The 20919-nt window shown below is 35.7% G+C and overlaps 1 protein-coding gene across 2 annotated transcripts; it reads left to right on the forward strand.

Annotated features, from left to right (window-relative positions):
- Positions 1 to 9: 9 nt before the first annotated feature.
- LOC111415997 (elongation factor 1-alpha 2-like) lies at positions 10 to 18919 on the forward strand. Of its 2 annotated transcripts, none has more exons than XM_023047910.2 (3): positions 10 to 256; positions 16888 to 17707; positions 17773 to 18919. In XM_023047910.2, the coding sequence occupies exons 2-3, from the start codon at positions 16952 to 16954 to the stop codon at positions 18403 to 18405; spliced, it is 1389 nt and encodes a 462-aa protein (XP_022903678.1). In that variant the 5' UTR covers positions 10 to 256; positions 16888 to 16951; the 3' UTR covers positions 18406 to 18919. The 2 variants fall into 2 exon arrangements, with proteins under 2 accessions (XP_022903678.1, XP_071052466.1); XM_071196365.1 differs by lacking the exon at positions 10 to 256 and adding an exon at positions 392 to 473.
- Positions 18920 to 20919: the final 2000 nt, after the last annotated feature.

The raw sequence follows: 20919 nt of genomic DNA on the forward strand, positions 1-20919 counted from the left end.
GTATTTGAATGATTTATTAAACATTTTAAAACGATCTTTCGGTTTAATAAGTATTTAAAAAGTGTTTTTATTAAAATCAATACGTCCTCCCACCGTCGTATTACCCCTTCGTACTTCCGCTCTATCGACGGTCGGCATCAAACCGGTCTTCTCGCCCTGCGAAGGTGGTTTTGACTACTGCTCGACGAGATTTTAACCTTTTTTGCGAAGAATCAATCCTGATTTGTTCCAAAATAAGATCATCTTGACCACACAAGTAAGTAATCGATTAAATCAATCATTTTTTTATTGATTATAACCTCATTTTTTTAAATGGACATTTTCAAACTATTTCGACCATTTTTTTTTTACCGGTAACTCGATTTCGGCCGGTAAATTTGTTGTCTATTTTTTTTTTTTTTGATAAGTGTCATTTATAAATGTCATTTTTATCCGAAAAATATTATTAACCACAGTTTAACTAAAAATTTAAGGTAAGTTCTTTTTTGTACGTTTATTTATTAAGTCGGGTTGTTTTTTTTTTTCGTAAAGGTTATTGAAAAAGAGATATTTTTATTAAGGTTTAAAATTTTCCGTTTTGAACTCCTCCCCGGTTTTCGGTTTAAAGATGATCTTGTGACGGTTTCTCGCGCATTCGATCGATATGAAAGAGGAGGGCTTTATTGATTTGAAACGCCCGTTTGCCCCAAAAATGTCAAATCAAAGAATTTTTTTCTAAATGAATTTAAACTAAAAACACCTTATTAAAGTGATTTATCAATATTTCCATTCAATTTTGATACTTAAATATTTAGTATCAATTTAATCGCTTAGGATTAAATGTCATGATGAAAACAATTCGATTTTTTCCTTTTAATTTCACAACAATAAAATTTAGGAATTTATTAAATTCTTAATAAAGCTTTTCATGTTTGTCTTAAATTATTTTTTGACCTTGGGGCTAAAACGAAATTTGATATTAATGTATCAGGTTGCACAATGAAAACATTTATTTACAATAAATTTGAAGCAAACCGGAAGTGGTACTTTAAACGAATGTTTAGACATATTTCAATTTTCTTTTAATTAAGATAGGTAGAACATTTCCTTTTGGAAATCTACAACCGATTCATGCTAGGACAAAATAAAAATAAAATTACCGTATCTAATCCGCACCTTTTTTACAAATTTTATATGCTTTAAAATCAAATGTGGATTACAATCGGGTGCGGATAAGATTCGAGAAAATACTTCTCTTCTTCTCCTTATCCTTATGCCTGATGGCGTCGGATAAATCTCTTTCTATTCTTCCACCCACTTCTGCCACTCCTTCCGGTTCCTGGCTAATTCCTTTATATCAGCTAGTGTTCCCTTTCTTCTTCCCAACTTCTGCTGTTCTTTCCACCCACTCCTTCCTAGGTCTTCCCATCTTTTTCTTATTCTTAGCTTCAAATACCATTTTTACTATTGTGTTACGTTCCATTCTAATTATGTGGGCGTACCAGTTTAGTTGCTTTCTCTCTATTTTGCTGATTATCTCCTCTTGATCTACTCCCAGTCTTATTTCCTCATTCCTTATCCTATCCCACATCGACTTCCCCACTATTTTCTGTCAAAATTTCATTTCCATTGCTGTGATCATAATTCACATATTATGATCATACAGTGTGTCCCCGGATAGGTGAAACGACTCTTATAAAATGTAAAATATTTTCGATATTGTCATCTTTTGGGGTTTAGCCTTGCTACTGAAGCGAAAACTTCTTGTGTGTCTGGTAAAGTCCCTTTTTCTGTTTACAGTATGGTAAAATGTGACTAAGAAATTTTATTCAGAATGAAATGTTATGGCCATATGGAAATTTTCGAAATCATCGGCCTATTTTAATAAAACCCATTGCTTATTATTTTCGTCAATAGTACTTTATTACTAGTAGTTTACTTTATTATTAAATCTTTTGATTAAACGCCAACAAGTACTTCTTTTAATTCCAGTATTTGGAAATTTTTCACTAAATAAATATGGTTATTATTTATCGGTTTTCCCTCGGTTTCATACCGCTAAATCACGTAAACTTTTACCTCTTATAACATTGTAACGGTTAACCTTGTATTTAAAAAATACTTTAAGTTTACTAAAATACACTTTGTAAGATTAACATTGACAGGAAAGCAATTTTGTTTTTCCATGGCAGTCTTTGTTAGAAGTAAAATTTTTTGATATGGATTTTTATTAAAGTAAGTCGATCATTCCGAAAATTTGCATATGGCCATGATTTTTCATTCTGAATAAAACTTCTTAGTAACAGTTTCACGTACTGTAAACAGAAAAGGTACTTTACCTGCCACAAAAAGAGTTTTCCTTTCACTGTCAAGGCTCACTTGTTTTTTAAAAATTGTGCATATGTTCAAAATTAGTCTTTAATCAAGCAGGGCTAAACCCCAAAAAATGATAATTAATATTATTTATAAGACTCGTTTCACCTATCCGGGGACACACTGTAGATATCACACATATGATGCGCATATGTGTTAATATTGAGACTGCCACCGAGTTGTACACTTTCAATTTTATCTTTCTATCTCCTTCCCACAAATTGTTCTGTTTAGAGTATAATATACGTTGTTTGTTTTCCTTATTCTTGTATTTATGTTTAAATCTATCCTTCCATCTTGTTATACTGCCCAAGTACTCATATGTCTCATACTTCTTTTATCTTTTTTCCATTAATAAATATTTCTTTCGGGTTATTTCTTATTTCCTTTTTATTTATTATCACGATTTTACATTTATTTACATTCAATTCTAGGACCATCTTTTCAATTTCTTCTGTTCATATTTCAACCAACTTCCTTGCCTTTTTATGGTTGTCTGCCATCAGCACTATGTCGCCAGCATATAGTAAATGAGTTGTCTGGTTTCAATATCCCCTAAATCCATTTTTGGGCAAAAATGAGATATATACGCCATTTGTTAGAAAAAGTTGTTTTCTATAAAATACTCAATGATTTATATTAAAAAACGCGCGAATCCCTTAAAAATTCAAATCAAATAGACAGCCTTTAGATATTAAAGAGAGCTACTTTCGATTTATTTTTAATACTTCCTTCAACATCGGCTTTGGATCTCCTAGCACTGATGTTTGCTCTAAGTGTCTTGAACTCCGGGAAAAAATTAAAAATGAAAAGGTTGCATCTATACATAAGCTCAGGGCCAAAGCATTTTTTGAACAGCTAAAAGAGAAACGGGACGGCCTTCTGACAATTTCTTTTGATTGTCAGAAAAACTTGGTATTGCCCAAAATACCAGATCAAAGTACCTATTATAGTAGACAACTGTACATTTACAACTTCACTACTGTAGTGGGGCACTCACATGCTCCGTTAACAAAAGATAATGTTAAAATTTTCACGTGGACTGAAGATGAACATGCCAAGGGCGCCAACGAAATCGCAAGCTGCGTCTTTTACACTTTAAACAATAGTAACTTAGAGGGAATAGATACACTTCGATTGGCCGCCGATGGATGCGGCGGCCAAAATAAAAATACCATTATGATATGTATGTTGTTCAAATGACTAAGCAGTTCTATTAGAACAATCGAGCTGGTATTCCCAGTGGTTGGGCACTCCTACATTCCACCTGACAGGGTTTTTGCTACTATCGAAAAAGAAATAAGAAAGAAAGAAGAAATTGTAATGCCAGAAGAATACATAAATATTTTTCAAGAACATGCTACTGTTTTTGAACTTGGAAAAGATGTTCCCGATAGTGATTGGAAAGGTGCTGGTCAAAAAATCCTTAAGCCAGTGTCTCAGTGGCATTTTAAATTTAACCAATGTAAGAGATATATTATACGACGTGGCAAAAAAACGCCATCACCATTCGAGGTGAGTTATCTTACCGTTCAGACACCGGAACATTCAAAGGAGTTTTTAGGAAAAACCAAACCGCCATGAATATCCAGCCAAAAGAAATTCCTACCGGAGTGAAACCAAAAGATCTGAAAATGAGAGATGTAAATAACTTGTTAAGCAAACATTATGGAAAGAACTGGAGAGCGGTAGAAAATTTGGCTTATTATAGAGATGTGTTGGGAAAATTTCAGAACAATAATATTCCTGGCGATTCTCGAGAAGACAGTGGGGACGAAGAGCCTAGTTTATGTGAATCAACCGAAAATATACCTGATGTTACAGTTTAAGAGTTTTTTAAGTACAGTTTTTAAATAACATATCTTTCAAAAAATAAAGTTTCCTGTTATTAGCTACAAAGAGATTTGATTCACTTTCAATTCATGCCTAATCCATTTTGTTCAGATTCAAATGAGCCTTAATCCACAGTTTGGTAGCAAACGCAACCAAACACCATTTTTAAATCCACTTTGTGATTTTTATATCTATTTCAAAAGACGTGGTTATAGAATTTTTGAAACTTCAGTAAGTCTTCTAATAACAAATAAATTATGTTTGAATTATTAACGCCAAAATCATCCCAAAATACTTTTTTGCCGTTTTCTCAAAATCGAAAAATTTGGACTTAAGGGTATTTGAAACCAAACAACTCAAATTATGTATTTTTACTGGTTCCAAACTTTTATAACCTATTACTGTTTGATATTTGTTTGTTCTTGTTCTTATATTTTTATATATATCACCCTGTCCATTAATATTATAAAGAACAAGGGGCTTAGGCTATCGTCTTGTTTTATTCCCTTGCTCATTTCAAAAGTTTTTAATGTTTCTCCCTTCATTTGTACTATGCCCTTGATTTTCTTGTACAGGTTTTCAATTATTTTTGTTAGTTTTTGTGATACCATTAGTTGTTCTAGACACTTCCATACAATACTACGGTTAACCGTGTCAAAAGCTGTTTTTAGGTCCAAGAATATTAGGTATAGTTCATTACATGTATATTACCGTTCGTTTGTTTGCTTGCTTTGTATGCTGCTTGTTCATCTTCTAGTTTATTTTCCACTACTCTTCTTAACCTTTTTTTATTATCTTTGGGTATAATTTGTAACTTGTAGATGATAGGCATATGGCTCTGTAATGTTCACAGTTCGAGTATCTTCCTTTTTTTTGTTTTGATAAGATGATATTATATGTTTCCAATCTTTCGGGATTGTTTCCTACTGCCATACAGTTTTATACAGAGTGTTTAGATATTAGCGGATAATGTACACGTAGCAACATTCTACGATCGACTCTGCATCGAAAATCTTAATGTTAAAATGTTGTTCTACTATGTTGCCAAATGTGTTTTCAGCTTACTTATCAACAGATATTCAATATTCATGATTATTTCTGGACAAATCATCCGAATTTTGAGAACCTCATGAAGATGTATGAAACATGGTACAACATTTTACCCTTAGGAGACACTCCCTCCCTCCCTTTTACTCCTAATTATTTCCAAATATGTATTTTATCAACTCCGGATCTATCTTGTCTTTGCAGCAAGCCTTGTCTGTTTTCATCTTCATCATTCCCTCTCCTAATTCTTATATGGTTCTCTTCAGTTGCTGTCTGTAGTGTCTTCCCTTATCTCATCTTCCCTTCCCTCCTCCATTGTTTGTGTTCGTTTTCCATCCTTGACTTTTCTACATAAAAATCCGCTCATATGTCCAGAATTTTCCTTGTTGTCTTTATCTCGTTGTTTTTATCTTTGACGGTTTTTATTTGTTTCCTTTGATCTCCCTTCAGTTTTCTTATTTGATTCCAGAATTTCCTGTTACTCGATCCGTATATTTCACTAAAGTTTGTTCCAAACTCTTTCTAACTTTTCTTTTTCGCCTCCCTTACCATATTCGTAGTTTGCTCTATCCTTTTCCGAATTCGTTCTTATGTATTTCTCCCAGAACTCTTTCTTCTTCTTGACTGCCTCGGACCTCTTCATTCCACCAGAGTGTTCTCTTTAATTATATTTTTTCATTCTACAAACCTCCACAGCTTTATTTCGCATTATCTCTTTAAGAATTCTCCACCTTTTCTCCAGTGTTAAATTCTCTGTTTGTTCTAGTTTTTGAAATTCTGCTTCGAGCCTTAGTTCATGGATGTTTATTTTCGTGTAGGTTTTCATTTCTTCTCTTTCGATTTCTACATTATTAATGGTTGCCATGACTAGTCTGTGGTTGGTTCCCATTTCTGCTTCTGCTTCAGTCTTTACATCCTCGACTCTGTTTTGAAGATTCCGGGTGTATGTGATGTAATCAATAATACTCTTAGCATTCTTTTCTTCTGCTACAAACGTATATTTATCTTGCCTCCACATAGTATTTCCAATCAATAAGTCGTTTATTTGACAAAAGTCCAACATTCTTTGTCCATTTCTATTGTTCACTGCCTCTCCCTGATCCCCATATTCTCGCATTCCAGTCTCCCATTATAATTAATTCCTCTCCTTGTTCTCTGGATTTATCGAATCTTTTCTGCAGACTTAAGTCAAAATCTCGTATTTCTTCTTCAATTCCTTCCGTTGGTGCGTAGATTTGAATTACATTCACCTTTCCGTTTAGGTCAATTCCTAATTCCAGATTTTTTGAATCTACTGGTGCATACTTATTTAAACTTTTATTTAGTTCCTCTCTTATAATTATTCCTACTCCCCCCTTTTTCGCTTCACTAATTCCCATCATTTTTAACTACTGTACCTTTATAATTCCTGCCAGCTTCTTCATCCACTATCTTCCTCTCATAGTTTGCTTTATCCTTTACAATTATTTTATTGTATTATAAGTGAGCTTCAACTCCTTTACTCCTGAGTTTCCTTAGTTCAGTCATCAATTCGAGAAAATGCGGTATTCTATGAAAGCTTCGAAATGACCTAATGTACCATAAGTCGACCAGTATAAGTCCAGACCGGTATTTCTTCAGCCTGCAGTGAGTTTATTGTTCATAACTCATTTGTATTTAAAATCGTAAAGAGCAAAATTATTATTGTATTGGTGGATACAATTGCTGTTCGTGCAACACTCCAAATGTCTTCCTATATCAACAGTACTACATAATAGTACTACGATCTTCCGTAAAATCCAAAATATTTTCTTCTAGTTCGGATGAACCTTTGTGAACACACCTGTATAGCATTGATCCCGTGATTGCATGTTTTCAAAAGTGATCTTAAACGATTTCTCATGATAACATTGCAATGTTTGCCAAATTTAATCTTTATAAGGCAAACCATATTCCAAAATATTTATCAAATGTTTAAAAATCTCTTAACTTTGAAGGCCTAATCTTAGCCATTTATGGGTTTTGATCAAAAATTTTTACACAAATCGTTGTCATTTTCGCTTTAGTATTTGTGATTAAAATTATGCCACGACTTACGGAAACACCTGTTTAATCCGTTCACATTTGTACCATATTTAAGGTGTATGTCATCTCTTACGCTTTTATAAATATTTTCCATTTCTTTCTGTCTTGAGCCAGCATTCGTGCCTCATTACTGTTCAAAGTAATGGAATCTTAACCAATACTTTTCTTTATTTTTTCTGTTAATACAAATAGGTGCAGGCCGGTATAAGTGGTTTTCAAAGTCAATGTAACCGCATAGGCTGATTTAAAGTTTCTGGCTGATTATCGTTAATTTTGTCGATATTCGAATTTTCGTTAATATCTTGAGGAAGAATGGGATTCGATTCTAATTGTGGATATTCAGTAATTTCATCAGTAACAAATCTTCAAATTCAACAAAATTTACTTCCGCACGTTGGTTTAAAACTTCTTCAGAAATTAAGCTTAATGCTCCATCAGTCAGTTTGTATAGCATATGTACTACTGTCGCTAGATTTGAGGTTCTTCGAATTTGTGATACTCACAAATTGTCTAGTACAGTACTAATTTTATCTGCATTTTATATGCTCGAACCGATTGCTCACGGTGTTGTATTTTCTAATCGATTCTGAACGCATTTTGTAAATTCAGTTTGTGTTAATGTTTTGTGCAGAAGTTCATTTACATTTTGCCATTCATGAATGGTCGCCTTCCAATCAGCTTTTAAAGGCTTAAATATACTCAGATCAGCTATCTGCATGATATGGGTTGTATTGACAGGCGAAGCATACAAAATTATATTATGTTCATCACACTATTTGCTTAGGTGATACAGTAAATGCGATGTGTGTCCATCAACATCTACAAATCTATACCATTAACCACATATTCGCAAAAAATATTACTTTTCATCCAGCCCGTAGTAGATTTGCCAATAGAGGTCAAACTTATGGAAAAATTACCATTGGATATAATGTTTGACCATTCGCAGAAAAAGCCAGTAGTGCAGTTATATTCTCCTTTTCACTCGCGTTTTTTATTTAATATATATTTTTGGTGCCAAAACCTTCCCGCATTTAGGACACATAGAAAGCCTCAAAAAGAACCTTCAAAAATGTCTTTACAATTACTTGCGTTTAAGAAGAGGTTTAGTTATCTGAACAATTTTCGTATTGCTTCCCTGTAATTATTGTGCGTGACTTTGACAGAGCTTCGGGCTCCCGAAAGACAATATTTTGTCGTCTACAAAATGTCTTAAACCCCTTGTTCTTGCCGTCTTTGAGAGGTGTTCGTCTTTTGTCTGTATTTACATTGTGTTTAATCAATTTCAACAATTCTTCCTTCTTCAAGGGAAATCCTGTCATGGATAAATGCTTTAGCCACAAAGATAATTATTTTCCTCTTTTTGATTGAGAATGATTATGCCTGCTATCATGGCAGCTCTAGAAAACAATTAAATTTATTAATATATTTGTACTTATAAAAAACGGATTCTGGCATATTATAATTGCATCACGGACCCAAAGCATAAGTATACTATACTGATTTGTTACATTCTATTGCTTTCTTCCTTACTTGGTTAACTACGAAGATCTGTGACTCACTTTTCTATACTTCTGTAACTCTATTGTTCCTCGATTATTGTTATGTGCTTCAGAATGCAGTATTGCCGGAAACTGGAAACTAGCTGAATGGATGTATCTAGGAGAGAATATTATAGTAATTCTCTGGGTCTGAGGATGTTCATTTGTTAAAAAATGGAATAGTAATACTGTTTTTCCAGCTCCCTGCAGTTTATACAGCATTATTTTGTTATACAGCTCTGTAAATTGTTCGGTACTGGAAATATTATCTGGAATTAGTAATTTGCCGTTTTTTAATTGTTTCTTCTCCAGCGTCATTTCCTCCGTTATGATTTGCTCTGTTGTCTCAACTTCCTCAGGTTTTGTTCTCTCCACTTTTTGTCCTTCAGTGTTGATGTAACCTAACCTTTTCTTTCTGTAAATAGACCTTGAAAGTGGCTGATCCATTTGTCCGCTGATGTTATTTTGTCCCTTTTTGTTGTTTTGACCATTTTCCACATTCGTTTTTGGGTTCCATATAGGTCATTTTTAATTTCTCTTCTAACCTTCTTTCAATGTTCTCTATTTATCTCCCTTATTCTGTTGTTTGCTTTTTTCCTTGTGTTTATATAGTTGATGTAGTTTCTTGGCGTCTTGTCGGATTTATATATTAAACCTACTTTTTTTCTTGGGCTAGTAGCTAGTAGTTTTATCCCTGATGTGAACCAAGATTTTCTGTTCCTATAAAAGGAGTGTTAGGATTCACGTTTCGGAGTCGTTCATGTCAAGTAACGTCCTCACATATCGGTAGACTTCTTTACATTATTGACATATGTTCTACCGACTAAATATATATGTTTCTCTTTTTTTGGCGCAACAGTCTCCCGCGACTCGATTTATCATAGTTCCGGGCCTTTCAAACCTAATTCCTTAAGCTTAATCTCCTTACCTTTTCCTGCATCTCGTCCAAATACAAAAAAAGCCTGGATTTAGCATGGATACATTACAATCGATATTAAATTAATAGTATGCACATATATACATACTAGTATCCGAGGTGGCTTTTGACAGGTCGGAAACGACCTATTAAATTGGATTCTGGCTCTTGTATTTGGTTGCAGTGGCAATTTCGTTGAATGGTAGAACGTACCGTTAAACCTTTATTTGAATTTAGTTATTGCCACCACAACATCCGTGATCCCACCACAACTGCGACCGGAAACATGTCTGTGTGTTTTGCTTAAACTGAGTAAAGGACGCCACTCTGCAGAAGCGACAGTGCGGTAGATAGCTTCGGCTTATCGATTTCGTCAGGGTTCGGTAACGGGCGAGGCATTACAAGTGTTGATGGTTTTAGGGGTCTCATCAACGTGGTCCCCATTTCGCCGTCTTCTCAATTACGGTTAACGGGATACTAGAGATTGTAGCACTCTCGTTAGACTTTACCGAAATTCTACCGAATAACCGATGCGTGGTATTACACGGAGAATGTAGGCATAAGCATTTCCTAAATCTTTTGGAGGTACCGAAAGGGTGACGTAAGGTTGCAATTTAAAAGACCGTTAATGTGTGCATTCGATATTATTTCTTGTTTAAAACGCTTTAACGTACATACGCGTTAAGCCTTGTATGCTTGCATGGTACCCGTTTGATCTTAATATTCTTGTAACATCGTAACATATTTGGTTTCTTAGCTCTTACAGCGATTTCAGAGTTGATGCAGTTGTGTCCCTATTGTTAAAGGTTTTTGGACGACTATTTCTGAATTTATTAATGACACTACCCGTTTGTTTTCGTTTTAATAATAGATTGGACAGTACCACAAGGTTTTATTACGATTTATTTTGTTGGATTGATACCACCTTAGCTATCTAAAATTATAGTAAAATTATATCCTCGAATCACCAGTTAATGAGAATCAATTAATTAATATGAATTACAGTCTAATTGTCAATTAATTTATTTTTGTCAAATCCAGCTGGAGAAGGCTTCGTTGAGTCATGTTCCTTGATGCGACCCCGATGTTACTTCCAGTTTAACCAACGTAATACTTCCTGCAACTGCATAATAGCCGATAGACTCCCGCTTCCTTTAATGTGGTTAATATGGTGTGATTCTGCTCACAATATTGATATTATCTAATTACGCAGGCTATTATACGGTTGTATCAATCAGCAGGGTGGATCATCCATTTTCCTTATTATATTCAAGAGCGAGATAAATGGTATTGGAGCCAGTCCATACTCATTTTTTCTTTTCTCTACTTGATTTTACTTTTCTCCTTTCCTTTTGTTTTCCTAAGTTTTTTATAATTCCATATTCAACAGATTTCTGCATATTTTTAATGCTTTTATCAAATTTTCAATAGCTTTGAATTAGTTGTTAGTGAACTTGCAACGAATAATTTTTATACCGGCAATTACATATAACTCGCAATATATGAACGCAGTAAGCATAGTTACGAAACTACTATGCACTTGCATTGTCCCACATAAATTGCAACATAGCTTTCAGTACAGACATTGGATAATTACAGGCATCTTGAAAAGATGCCGCCTGAAATTATGAATCTTCGCTCCTAGTGGTTCTACAAAAAAAAATTAAATAATAAGCTGAAGAGAATGAAATTCTGCATAACTTTTTTTGTAGAACGGAGATATTCCCTTTATAATTTCAAGCGCCATCTTTCTAAGATACCTGTAACTACCCAATGCGAGTTATATGAAAATCACGGTATAACTTTTATCTGTTTTACCAGATTCTTAACAACATTTAACAAGTTATCGATTATTTTAAGAGATCTTTATTTAGTTTTAAATAATAATAATAATAATAATTTATCAGCAGATGGTGTAGAGACTCCCAGCTCTCCCCACACAGCCTGCACCCCCTGTCCTCATCTTCCATCCAATATATGTTGGCCCTCTCTTCATTCCCACACGTAAAGTTGGCAGGGGCAGAGGTTGGTACTCTTCCCCTCCTCATCCCACTCCGTCATCAGGTTCTTAGGTAACCCCTCTACTACAATTTTATTATATTTTGGATTGTACTTGCTTTTCCTTATCGCCGTCCATCTCTCTTACATTTCCACATACCAGTCCCTGTCTGCACTCCAGTTGTTTCCACATCTCAATCCTCTCTTTTCTTTTCCTGTTCACTTCTTCCGTTGAATACCCACCTTACATTCATAACGCCCCTTACTTGCCGCAATCTGTGTGTCTCCCTAACTATTTATCTCGGAGTCTCCCTAGCTAACCCCAACATCCACTTCCAGTACTTGGTCTGTACATCCTCTAAAAGCCCTTACTTCTTCCATCTCCATATCTCCACCTGATACATCACTACGCTTTTTGTCAAGCTCTCAAACATTAATTTTCTTTTTCCCACATCTCTCCCAAAAACCCTTTCATTCCATCCCCAAACCTGTCCCATAACCTTATTCACCCTCACAGCCAACATTCTAATATGTCCTCCCTCCTTGTTGTTCTCTTTAAATTTGTACCCTAAGTATGTGTACTCCCTCACTTCCTCGATCATCATACCCTCCCATCTCCTATCGTCAGTCCTCCTTCAACCCCCTTTACAGACCCTCATCGTTTTGTCTACATTCACTTCCAAATCCTTCCGGTTAAAATATCTTTCTAGCAACCGCATCATTGCCCTCATCTCAGCCGCCTCCCTCGCTATCACTACCAGCTTTATACAGAATACTTTTATAGCGTCCTACGCTTTCCGGTTCTCACCTCCCAGCCTTTTCTATCTTCCCGATCTCAGGTTTTTCTCTGACATTATCTCATAAATGCCGTTTATCCAGGTAACCACTGGAAAGCAAGGTATGGAATTCTCTATTCTAACCTCGTTCGTCCTATGAATGACACTATTTCCTTACACTTGTTTCATTTTCGTTTTGATTCACCATTCGTTGCCAATCGGCATGTTATTTTATTATTTTCATTTTTCTTGTTTAGCTGCTGTTTGTTTTTTCGTTTTTTTATTCTGTTTTGTCACTCTAAGTCAACTGGCTATTATACAGGGTGCGGCAACATAACTTCCTTTTTGCAAAACTTAATAAAACCTATTGTATGAATCCGAAAATTTTGATTTGTCTTTTGTAATGTAGGCACATACATAAAGTTTTGTTTTACACAGTTTTGAAGATCAAATCAGGTAGGTTACGTCCCCCACTATCCATACAAGACAAACGCCACAAATGCGTTTTACTCAGTAAACCGATTTCTGGCGTTTGTCATTACTCTTGTCAGTATAGCAGGGGTTATGTCGGCAATTTCTTCCTGGATCTTGGTCTTCAAATCTTGTAGAGTCCCATATACGGTTTACATAAACACGGCATTCCAAAAGAAAACCCATAGGAAAACATCACAAAGAGCCAAATTGGGAGACCGGGCCGGCCACTCCAATGCGACCCTAATTGAGATTAGGCATTTTGGGAAGTGTTCCCTCAAAACACCCATCGATGCTCTCGAAGTGTGAGCCGTTGCACCGGCTTGTTGGAACCAAACATCCCCTAAGTCCAACTCATCTAGCCGTGGTGATCGCAACACTACTAAAGCTCTCACTGCCTCAATGTTCTGAGGTGCTCTAATGGGACTCCAGTTCTTCGATTTGTCGGACTTGCAGTTTGTCTGAACGTAGTGACTCACGTAACAATTGATTACCGATCCGGGACAGGAGCCAACGGGGCTAAATTAAAGCGATTCCGAAAGACCCACTGGGTTGCGATCACAGAATATCCGCTCGCAAAGTAGGCATCAACGGAAAACGCACGCTCTTCACTGTTCCAACGCATGATGGCGCCTGAACTTTGTCAGAACAAAACTTTATAATACACCCTCTCGAACGAAACCACTAGCGCTCCGCTACATCAACCGACCAAATGGCGTACATTTCGAAAAAGGAAGTTATGTTGCCGCACCCTGTATTTGGTGTAAGTGATATACTTAAAATATCTAATGCTTCTTCAGCTGCTGAATACAATGTTTCAACTATGTGTTTATGCACTATTCTGGACTTATGTTGTAGTAAGCTATCGTTTAGTTTTTGATAGAGGCGGTTTCGATAATGTATTTTTCACCTTCTGACTGGTATACGATCATGGGTTCGTACCAAATTGTGGTGCTACTCTGACTGTTTAGTTGATATTTTTTTACAATTACTTAATCAATTATAAATTATAAGCTTCCAGTTTGTTGGTGCCATGTGTATTTGTGTGTATCTTTGAGTTTATCAATCCCATTTAAAATTTGTAGAAGTTGTTTGCAAATCTGTATCAGTTTTTGTCCATTATAATTCAGGACATGTTCTCCATACCTTCCAGTGGTCCTATTATTTATCTTTTCTCCTGTACTGGCATTAAATTCACCCATAAGAATATTTTCTCGTTGATACGGATTTTGCAAAAGCATTCGATAGGGTGGAACATGATACGCTTCTGCACAAGCTGGCACAACACGGGTTTTCTTATTCTACTCTTAGTTTTTTTGTTTCATATTTGTCCAACAGATTTTATTACGTCTCTTATAAAAACGTAGTATCAGATTATTCAGAGGTTCCGCAGGGTAGTAATCTGGGACCTTTGTTATTCTTGTTATTTATAAATGCTTACTCTTTGCGGACGATATGAAGGTATTCACAACTGTACATGACTTAACTGACTGCCGGTCCTTACAGTCTGATTTAGATAACGTATTTAATTGGTGTCGGCTCAACAAGCTCCATTTTAATGTGTCTAAATGTGAGTTAATGATATACATTGAGGAAGAGGCCGATAGAATTTGTATATAAAATAAATAATGTGAATTTGAGGTGTGTTGTTAAAAAGAGAGACTTGGGTGTGTTGTTTTTGCCTGGTTTATGCTTTGCTGAACATATTAAAGCCACAGCAACCACAGCTTTGCGTCTCTTAGGATTTGTCATTAGAAATGGGTACAGTTTCTCAAACTTACAGACACTGCAATTACTATTCAATTCTTTAGTGCGATCTAAGCTGGAATATGCGGTAATAGTATGGGATCCCGGGTCAATTCTTTATTTTAATTTAATAGAAACTATTCAAAATAAATTCATTAGGTATCTCTACTACAAAAAATTCCGTGTTTTCATTGGTTTTAGATCGTACGAATTTGCACGCAAATTATTTAAGATCACCAGGTTGTCTCTCAGAAGAAAAATTATATCACTCTGTTTTCTACATAAAATGTTGAATAATAGTATAAATGCTCCATTAATATTAGAAAATATTGGTTTCTATGTTTTCAACTGAACTGAGACGAAATTCTCCTCTTATTAGAATCCTTTCACTGTACAACACACTGTCGGCTTCTTCCTTCATACCTCTGTTTGGCATTGGTATTAGATCGTTTAAACAACATTTGACACCTTTGATAAGTGCTGCAGCCACCCAGTAGCCAAACTTGATTTTTGTCATTGAATTCTGTAATTTGTGATGTAATTCTGTTCATTTTTTAAAGTTTTTGTTCAACATATCCTCCGCGCGTTCTGTGATGGGTTAATTAACATTTATGCCTGATCTTGGTTGTTTTGCTTGTTTTTATTGGTTATATTATGTACTAGTAGACTTAAGTTCTGAAATTTGTAATTAGGGGCAACCCTGTAATTTCGGAAGTAAAATAAAGTAAATAAATAAATACCAATGACCGTTGTCCCGGGTCCCCTCAAATTAAGATTTGAAGTCGCTGTTCTTTCATTTATGGTTCTCAATCGGATAAATTGTTTTTAGTCTTTTTACTGATTAAAAGGGATACTTCCTTACTTAATATAATTACGAAGGCTTTCACGGTCGGTGTTAATTTAACTAAAACTAGAACTAACACTAGAACTAGGAACTTTCGAGTTAAGCCATTTTTTGAGAAAATGTTTAATGTTTGGGATGCCATGTTGCAACCTTCTTCAGAAACAAGTTCAAAGTGACTTCGAAGGATTGCTTTTAGGGATTCCACTAAATAATATGAATATATTCTCCTGTATATTTGAAACAGTTTCCTTTCTACTTTGTATCCGTAATAACAGCAATATCAACTTTATCCCGTTTCATAATTTTCTCGACGTCCTCTAATTCTCATCTTAGCCTTGACAATACCTTGCCGTATCTTGACAAGGTGCTACCATGTGGGCTAGATGAAGCCTGGTTTTTTAGCCGGTCTTAGTCTAATAATTTCGTGTAACAATTTAACATGATTGTTAATCAACGCGGACGTTCGATTAATAAATTCCTTACTAAAAACTCAACGTTACCTTTGGAAGATTCACTTTCGCTTAATGTTAACGTAACGCTATCCGTCGATTAACGTTTGATTAACGCCTTATAAACTGTATTTTCTTTATAACGTAACAACAAACAAAGCTACCAAGCTTAACGCACGATTAGCACGCCAGGAGGCGCTATGCTGATTTTCTGTTTGGGCAGCAGTGTTCGCAATACCTGTAAATCTCTTAATAGTCACAGATCTTGCTTTTGCGTTTGAATGTTTTTGTAATCTTTTTGTTCTACCTAAATTTGTTCTTAATTTCTGGGGAACCCTTTTGAGTACTGACATGGTATCGATAACGACTTGTTGTGGCCTTTGGTAGTATTCACCTAAGTATTATATGTTAAAACTTAGTAGTTAAAACTCTTGTTTTGTTTATAGCTTTATACCGTTGTCGCGATTCTTTTTTTTTATATTTAACACGCTATACTGTTTTTTTTTCTCTTTATATACTTTATGGTGAGGTGGAAGAACAATATATATTGAATCTCACCATAAGATTGATCAGTTGTTTATTGGAAACCATTTTTAGTTGTTTATTCTGAAGTGTAGTACATTGTGATCAATAAATATTATTATTATTATTATTATTATTGTCACGATTGGTCTCCGTTAACATACAATCATGAATTGATAGCAGCATCAATTTTTGATAAAATATAACGTTATTGTTGTGTAAAACACTTGATATTCCGGAATTGATATTCGTTTTTGTTAAACACTAATAAACATATCTTTAGATAGAAAACTAATATGTATTATTAATATAGAAATTTAAATTTTAGGTTTAAGTATTCAAACCCGACTGAAATAAATTCAACACCACAGAAAAACCCAAAAACCTAAAACATGGGTAAAGAAAAAATTCATATAAATATCGTAGTGATTGGCCACGTAGATTCCGGTAAATCGACCTCGACCGGTCACCTAATCTACAAATGCGGTGGCATCGATAAACGTACCATCGAAAAATTCGAGAAAGAAGCTCAAGAAATGGGAAAAGGGTCGTTCAAATACGCTTGGGTATTGGACAAATTGAAAGCGGAACGCGAACGTGGCATCACCATCGATATTGCATTATGGAAATTCGAGACGGCGAAATATTACGTGACCATCATAGATGCCCCGGGACATCGCGATTTTATCAAAAATATGATTACCGGGACGTCTCAAGCGGATTGTGCTGTATTAATCGTTGCAGCCGGAACCGGAGAATTCGAGGCGGGGATATCTAAAAACGGACAAACCCGCGAACACGCTCTCTTGGCTTTTACGTTGGGAGTTAAACAATTAATTGTTGGAGTTAACAAGATGGATTCAACGGAACCGCCGTATTCGGAAACTCGTTTTGAAGAGATTAAGAAAGAGGTTTCGTCGTATATTAAGAAGATTGGGTATAATCCGGCCGCGGTGGCTTTTGTTCCGATTTCCGGTTGGCACGGCGATAATATGCTGGAGCCGTCAGACAAGATGCCGTGGTTTAAAGGGTGGGTCGTTGAAAGAAAGGAAGGTGGCAAGGCCGAGGGGAAAACGTTGATTGAGGCTTTAGATGCGATTTTGCCTCCGAGTCGTCCAACGGAAAAACCGCTAAGACTTCCATTACAGGTTTGTACAAAAAATTAACAATAAAAAATATTTTAACCCCAAAATAATGTAACGAATCTTTTTAGGATGTCTACAAGATTGGTGGAATTGGTACAGTTCCTGTTGGTCGAGTCGAAACAGGTATTTTAAAACCAGGAATGGTAGTCGTTTTTGCTCCAGTTGGTCTGACCACTGAGGTGAAATCGGTTGAGATGCATCACGAGGCTCTCCAAGAAGCCGTACCTGGCGACAATGTTGGTTTCAACGTTAAAAACGTTTCCGTAAAAGAATTACGTCGCGGATACGTCGCTGGTGATTCTAAAAATGCACCTCCCAGAGGAGCCGCCGATTTTACCGCTCAGGTAATCGTCTTGAATCATCCGGGAATGATCGCCAACGGATATACTCCCGTTTTGGATTGCCATACGGCTCACATTGCTTGCAAATTTACCGAAATCCAAGAAAAATGCGATCGTCGTACTGGAAAGGTAATCGAAACATTGCCGAAAAATTTAAAAAGCGGAGATGCGGCAATTGTTAAGTTGGTTCCGTCGAAACCAATGTGCGTTGAGTCGTTTCAAGAGTTTCCGCCATTGGGGCGGTTTGCCGTTCGCGATATGCGTCAAACCGTTGCCGTTGGCGTGATAAAGTCTGTAACGTTTAAAGATACAACGGGGAAGGTAACGAAGGCCGCGGAAAAGGCCCAAAAGAAGAAATAACTAGGCTTAGAACGAAGCATGTTGTCGTCCGTGAAAGTTGAAAAAGCTTTCGAAAAGGACGTCTTCATTAACGACCATCGATTACCGTTTTCTAGATGGATAAAGCAGAATTATTTTCACCGAAAGGAGTTTAGAAGGAAAAGTGATTGTCGGCGTTCCGTCGGTGATTTCGAAACCTACTATTCAAATTTCCATTACCACCACCTCCCGTTTTTATTATTACGATTATTAACGTTACCATTATTATGATTGTTAATTTTTTTAGTATTTTTTTATTCCTATCGATTTCGATTGTTGGTTTTCTTATGTTTGTTTTCTCATTGATTGTTTTTCCAAAAGGCACAGTTTTTTTTATTGAATGTAGATTTAAGTTTTTTGTTTGTTTGATTCTATTTAACAATTTATTAAAACGTATCTTCGTTTTATGTTGACTATTTGATGATAGACTTGAATACTTTAAATGTTGAACTGTAACAGCTTCTGTACATAACCAAATAAAGAAGCTCTGATCAAATTTGATGCTTTATTTTATCATCTGCATAATATAGAATTATGCAAGGTAGATAAACATAAGGTATGCTCATAGGGCGAACGAATTGGCACTCGCACGTCATAACCGCGTCATAGCCATTGTAAACAAAGCCTGTGAACGTACGCGCATGTACCAAGCCGCGGTGACGCGCGAGCGTCTTGTCATGTCTGGTCCTGTTCTCAGTTCGAATCGTTCGAATATTGTAGTATTAACTGCACAAATTTCACCGTTTGATCGCTTTTATCTTCCATTTTTACTTATTATTTTATTTATACGGCGTTACCTCTATGCCAAGCGACCAACACTGCTGTACGCCGGCCGCTATGCAGCTTGCATGTTCAAGCCAGATCGCGACGCTGCGTCGCCATGTGCAGGTTTTCATTTAAAAACACGTGAGATGCAATGAAGCGTACGTCTTCCTACAATCGTGTCTAATACGCGTCTATGATGAGCAGCTCCGTGTGCAGAAGGCCTTTGGTGGACGAAATCGCGACGCTGCATTGTCTCTGCAGATTTTCATTTAGAAATACGTGAAATGCACTGAAGCGTACGCCTTCTTACAATCGTGTCTAATACGCGTCTATGACGAGCAGCTCCGTGTGCAGAAGGCCTTAGTATTCTTTCTTTCGTCTACTCGTCCGAAACTCGTCTCGACTCGTCGCAATACTGAAAACGTAGTGCAAGAATCGCAGCTCAAATATGAAACAATTGAAAAATGTTGTGATGCCATTTCTCCATATACAGAATGGTCTATTTAATGTGAGACAAGCGATTATCTCTAAAACTGTTCATTTTACATAAAAATGAACCAAATGAAAGTTGTTCTGTGCGAAGGGGGAAGCCATATGACGATAACATTTTTTGACCTTGATCTTATTTTCAAGGTTATATGAAGGTCACGATCAATTTTTTAAATGGCATCCTATATATTTTATTGTAAAATCTGAATCTGTGGATAAAAGTAAAGTAATTCAATAAAATCAAAAAATTTTACTATGTGGTTTTGCCAGTACAATGGCAAAACATCTTTCGAAAAAAATTTAAATTTTTTCAGAAACAATTAACTAACGTTTATAATCTAGCAAGAACAAATAGGGTTTATGTATTTTTAAACATTTTCCTACCCGCTTCGATACATTGTCTTTAGTTCTTAATTCTTAGAATACTATTTAAGAATGCTCAACAAAAAAATCCAGAAGAGGTACATCGGGTGACTCAATACCTTTAGAAAGAGGTCTAAAAGGTTCCGACATTTCTCCGCCTTTGTCAATTTGATAATAGAATAACGCATAAGAAACAAGAGTTCGTGGAACTGCTTATGTCGGCATTTTCAGAATATCGCTTTCAGAGACTTAATTGGTTGAATTGTTTTAAAATGTAACAGGTAAAGCTAAATTTGCATAAAAACTGCTTGGCAACAAATTCTGAATTCATTCCATAGTTTTACATTAAGGCAAAGTGTTTAAACTAATTGTAAGTCATTAAATCATGGATACTCTAAGTGATGCAGAAAAAGTCGAAATGATTTTTATTTATAGAGAAAGTGGCAGAAAAGTTGCTGATAGTATAGCTTTGTATCGAGAAGTTACGTTTTACGTTTTTACCTTTTACAGAGTTGTAAATGATTTCACTAACACTGGAAATGTGGAATCAAGAAAAAGAACTCGGCGAGCAACTATAACTACGCAAGAAAAGGAAATTGCGGTATTAGCTAGCGTTCAGGTAAATCCTCAAGTTAGCACTCGACGACTTGTAATTGACGCCGGAATATCGAAGACCAGCATTTTAAGAATATTAAAGCGCAACAAGTATCACCTATACCACATTTCATTGCATCAACAGCTTTATGGAGGTGATTTTGAAAATTGATTCAATTTCTTCGTCAATTTCTTTGGTAACGTGCTATTCTTGGATGAGTCTACTTTAAAAACAAATTACAAGTCAATACATATAACATGCACTATTGGAGCGTTGAAAATTCG

Source organism: Onthophagus taurus, chromosome 6 (assembly GCF_036711975.1).
Source record: "Onthophagus taurus isolate NC chromosome 6, IU_Otau_3.0, whole genome shotgun sequence".
Classification (NCBI taxonomy): Eukaryota; Metazoa; Arthropoda; class Insecta; order Coleoptera; family Scarabaeidae; genus Onthophagus; species Onthophagus taurus.